The sequence below is a fragment of the Morone saxatilis genome, unplaced genomic scaffold (assembly GCF_004916995.1).
Source record: "Morone saxatilis isolate NCDOM2014 unplaced genomic scaffold, NCSU_SB_2.0 Contig10, whole genome shotgun sequence".
In the NCBI taxonomy this organism is placed as follows: Eukaryota; Metazoa; Chordata; class Actinopteri; family Moronidae; genus Morone; species Morone saxatilis.
In genome coordinates, this window is record NW_023339652.1 from 9159808 (window position 1) to 9164951 (window position 5144).

The following is a 5144-nucleotide window of genomic DNA, read 5'->3' on the forward strand; positions in this document are numbered from 1 at the left end:
CACACACACACACACACAATCAGGGTCCCTCTTCTTTTCGTCCTAGGCTTCTGTGCTCCTCTCCCTCCTCCTTCTCCTCGCTTTTTTCCATTTCCTTTGTCTTTTCTCTTCCACTCTTTTCTCCCTCTCTCCTCCCAATGTTTCCCATTTCTCGATTATCTCGTTGAACTCCCACCACGATCACCTCCCTCTTCCTAAAACTGCTGCTCTTTCCCGTTGCCTTCATCCTCTTCCTCCTAATCTCCTCCGACCACCTGTCCTCCCAAAAGTTCTCCAGAGCGGAATTTTTCTGTAACTTATTCCATCTAATCTCTGTTTTGCTCATTACGTCTCTGTCACACTCTACCCCCATTACCAAAAGGTAGCTGAATGCTGGACAGGCTCCTTGTGATTGCTTTGGACACAACGGGGCTGAACTTTGACCTTCACCCCTCCTCCACCCCTCCTCCTCCTCCCCTCCATCCTCTGTCCCTGCCCTCTTATAGGACTTCATTTTTCTCCTTTCCCTCCATACTTTCAATGCCTTGTAGTGGACTCACTCTCAACTTTATCTCAGTTGCATGGAGAATGTATGTTGTCAGTGGCAGTTGTTTGAACTGTGTGCTCGCTGCTGTCCTCAAGTCCTGTTTTTCCTTACGAGCCAGAGTGATGAAATATCTTGTTTTGTCTGACCAACCAGTCCCAGACCCAAAGGTATTCAATTTATAGTGACATACTTCGCAAATGTACAAAAGTTTTTACTTTATCTGAGAGAGAAAGGAGTTATTTATGAAGGAAAAATATCAAACAAGAAAATAAATACCATTCATTCACCACTTTCACTCTCTCATGAGCCACAGATTCAGACATTACAATGCTAATGTTTGGTTATTGAGAGACCCAGTATTTTCCCCCCTGACTGAGGGCTTTCGAGTAAATAGTTAACAGATACCATCAACATACTGTGGTTAAAACCGTCGTCATTTCAAGCGATGTCTAGCTTTGTAACTCAAGATTCAAACTCATCCTAAACATTTATCCTTCTCCATTTTTTCTCATTCCAAGAGAACTGTGTCCGCCTCTTCTTCCCCATCCATCATCTTCCATTCTGTCTCACAAGGCATCTTAAGATAAGCTACTCGGTGACCTTCCCCTCTTTCTCACCACTTCGCTCTATGGGTTTCTTCACTAAAGCTTAAGTAAACTATCTGCTCCATCTCCCTCCTTCTCTGTTTCCATCCATCTATAGATTCTCCTGCAAACAGATGTTAACCTGCTTTGGATCAGATGCTAAAGAATGTAAAGACACCCCCCGATCTATCTCTGAAACACACACACACACACACACACACACACTAGAATTTAAACAACCTCTGATACATACTATGCATACGAGTCAAAGAGATGGAAACACACACATTTGCACATATAGAAAACCGACAAGTTCCAGATCATCCCGACTCCCACAGATCTCCAGTTCCCATGCCCACCCAGTGAGTGAATGTGATTGGTTGTGTGTCTGTGTGCATGTGTGTGTGTGTGTGTAACTTTACTCCCACCATTCTGCCACATGTCAGCAGTTGCTCAGTCATCTTTGACACACACGCGCGCACACACACAGGATTACAGCCCGGCTCTGTAGAAAAGTACTTGTCTCTGCATGCATATAGCCTAGTCACCACAGGCTCCCCAATACCCTTATATAACACATGCAGTATATAATGTTTAATGGAAAGTTTCATTCCACTAATACAAGAGAGTATTAAATAAAATACTTGTAGCAAATAATGCATCAGGCAGTTTATTCCGATTATTTAACCAAATTATAACTTTAAAAATCACCATGAAAATCAATATGAGTTCTGAATTTGACCTGATAAAGACCCCTTGAACTCAGAACATGGCCAATAATCACTAGGTTTCCTCGTTCTGACAAGCAAGAGAAAGAAACAGGCCTGTGTGACAGAGGGAGCGAGCTCAACAGAGGCTAGACGTTTGTTTTCTGATAAACAAACTGGCGTTTCCTAGACGCAGGCATCAGGCGAAGCTGATTTTAGCTCCTGGGATTCAGGAAGACTCGAGGAGCATCTTGTGATGGAGATGACAGGAAAAACAACCGCGCACTCCCACATGAAATAATCACACGCTGAAAACATAAACACGTGCGGATTTGCAGGGAAAACATTTAATTACGCGGTCTCACCTTGTTTGACTTTTCTGATTCGGATTCATTCAACTGTCAGAGAGTGAAGCAGCATGTTGAAAAGATGGAACAAAAACAAGCCTAGGTAACCCATGCCTTTCAATTCATAATGAACTTTTTCTGCCTGATTTCTGACATGTCTCAAATTACTCTTGGTTTGTTGCTAATTATGTCATTCCCTCTCCCTAATATTGCAGAAAACCACAGTATAACAGATAAAAAGTACCATATTTTAATCTTGTATGTTTGTTTCAGTGTTTCATTATGGCAAGTAGTTCCACGTAAATACATGTCACTGTTTTCTGCCTCCGCTCAAACCTCAACTCAGTCAGTGCCCTGAACGTCATATGACCAGCTCTGACTGTTATTCTACATCTCTAACTACCGAACGCACCTCTGTCTCCGTGCCTACAACAAAACGATCTGCAAAACATTTTTTTTTCCACTTTCTGTGGGCCTCACATCTCCTGCCAACACACATATACACACACACACACATCTCTTCCAACTCCTCTTCACACTTTCTGTATGTCTCTCTCCCTCTCGTTCTGACACACACACTCACTGCAGAAGTTGCATCAGTGAACCATAATGTAGCAAGAGCATCCTGTGGTGAACTGTGTGCCATCCTGTCTCATGTTTCACACTGTGTATGAGACGCAGTCTTTTTTTGTTGCTGTTAACCTTTGTCTATCTGCAGACTGGGAATGGAAGCTGTCCAGTGCAACAAGTCTTGTTATAGCCACGGAGAAACTATACTGGAGCAGCTAAAAGTAATCTTTTCTGCTCAAGGGCACCATAACCGGGAAAAGTAGGTGAGAGATGCAACAGTGTTTCTCATTCACTTTCAATACCCTGAATTTCCCAGACAGTCTGGGGATTTAGACGAGGAAGTCTCTCGCCAATGAGCATACTTCTCTAACCTTTAAAATAATGTCCTAAAAATTCATCCTACATTCTACAGATATCAAGCAGGCAGGTTTATGTGGTTTGATTACTGACAGATCACAGTATTCAGGTAATAAATCTCACTTGTATATAAGTCTTGATCGCATCCTCTTCCTCATTCAAAACTCATTTGTGCAACTTGTGGTAGCACCGCAGCATCCGTTCACAGACGTTAAAAAGTAAACCGTTAATACCAGAGTCTGTCGGGATGCAGCAGTTAAAAAACAAAACAAATCCATGAGTCATAGTCAAACAAGTGGCTCAGCCACAGTGGAAGGCAGGAGTTGCAACATACCTCCTGAGTTTGTCCGATTTTTTCTGTCAGTCATGCAAAATCAGAGTAACCAAGGAGAAGATTTTGACAAGACCTAATTTTTGTGAATACGAATTTGGCCCAAGGAGCTGCTACGAGAACAGGTCAACATTATAAACATTTTATAAATAGTCAACCAAATATTCTTTTTAAGCAGTACCAGACAACTAATCTTTTAATAAACCAGTCCAAGAAGCTTTTTTTTTTTTTAATAACTGACTGAGTCCATTATTCATGGGGAAAAGCAACAGTCAAAACACACAACCTAAATGGACCTAAAGGAAATGTGCAAACCAAACAAATCCAAACCAAAATCCACCTTGAAAAAGCTAATCAACTACCTCGATGTTGCTGCTTTAAAGAACAAACACCTTGTTGATAGGAAACATCTGAATAAAATGTTTCCCCGCGGTCTCACTTACTGCCTGCCGGGCCCTAAAGACTAGTGATGCTTTATCTAAACTGAGTTTAGCCAGGATGTGATCTACACCCGTATCTCAATCTCAATCAGATCCTTATCTCATTTAGTCACCGTTTATACAGGAAAGCATCTGGGTGAATAGGAAGTTCCCGCATACCAGTTATCTCAAGATAATAACAGTAAAAGAGAGGTTAAATTCAGCACCTGGATGGAGTTCAGACACCTCAGGGGTGAACACAGCCACAAAATGACATTTAATTAAATACTTGGCCAGATAAACAGGAAGAGAGAGCACAGACACTGAAGAGGTGACAGTTTTATGAGTCTGGACTCACCTGGAGCTCACACCACGCCACTTCCACAGTAGTCTCTGTATCCAGTCCCTTGTACACAGTCTTAAAGGACCCTCTTCCAATCTCAATGTCAAATTTGAGGAAGCGTCCATCTGGCGATGTTCCCACAGCTTTTGTCTCCACCTCCTCTATATCCTCTTGTACTCGTTTTTCAGCCTCCCTCTGCTCTGCCCGCGCTTTGGCTAGCCCCCTCTCCTCCTCCGTCTCCCTCTCTTTCTCCTCAATCGGACTACTAACGCTACCCTCGTCCACGCGTTCTATCGCTTTTCCATCTTTTGCCACCTGTTCTATGTTCTCTGACCCTCTGGGACGCAATATAACTTCAGGCTGTTGGCCTGCTGTTTTGTCGGAAACATCCAATACTGTCGGGCTGGGCTCTTTTACTTCCCCATCTGCACTATGTTGAACGCTGCTACTGGTAGGAACAGCAATCGTAATACTGCCCACATCTAAATTGTCCTCAGGAGTTTGTGCATGCCCCTCAGCGACTGCCCCACCAAGCCCAAGACCAGGCTGAAGGGTCGAGCTCTGCACATACGGACCTCTTGGGACCTCCCCACCTTCAGCATCCCGTACCCCAGGTCCAGGACCACAGGGCTGTAGAGAAAAGAAGGTGGGCGGCCCTTCACAGTCTGGAGGAGAGGTGAGTATCACGGCTGCTTTGCTGGGCAGATCCAAAGCTGTGGCATTGGAGTCACAAATGACACTCCGGCGGAAGAAACGGTGCTCGGCTGTTTTGGAGTCTCTATCCATCGTGTGGCGCCGACGTTGGACCTCAGGGTGCCCGCTGAGTTTCTCCACAACGTGCGAGTCTGAACCAGAAGAGCCGTTCACATTTTTGTGGGGGGTCTGGGGTGATGGACAGAGGGAGGCAGAGGGGGGGGGGGGGGCCGGGGCAATGAATTTCACTGCTTTGCTGCTGCTATC

At 44.3% G+C, this 5144-nt stretch overlaps 1 protein-coding gene across 14 annotated transcripts in view; it reads right to left on the minus strand.

Moving 5' to 3' along the window:
* LOC118336754 (serine/threonine-protein kinase WNK1-like) overlaps positions 1–5107 on the minus strand; it is an 85576-nt gene extending 80469 nt beyond the window's left edge. For all 14 annotated transcript variants that reach the window (XR_004797127.1, XM_035673448.1, XM_035673501.1 and 11 more), the window contains exon 1: positions 4200–5107. Coding sequence is in view for 13 of the 14 variants with exons in the window: in XM_035673448.1 (XP_035529341.1) it covers positions 4200–4970 (771 nt within the window). In the remaining variant the exon portion in view is untranslated. The remainder of the gene's footprint in view (positions 1–4199) is intronic.
* Positions 5108–5144: the final 37 nt, after the last annotated feature.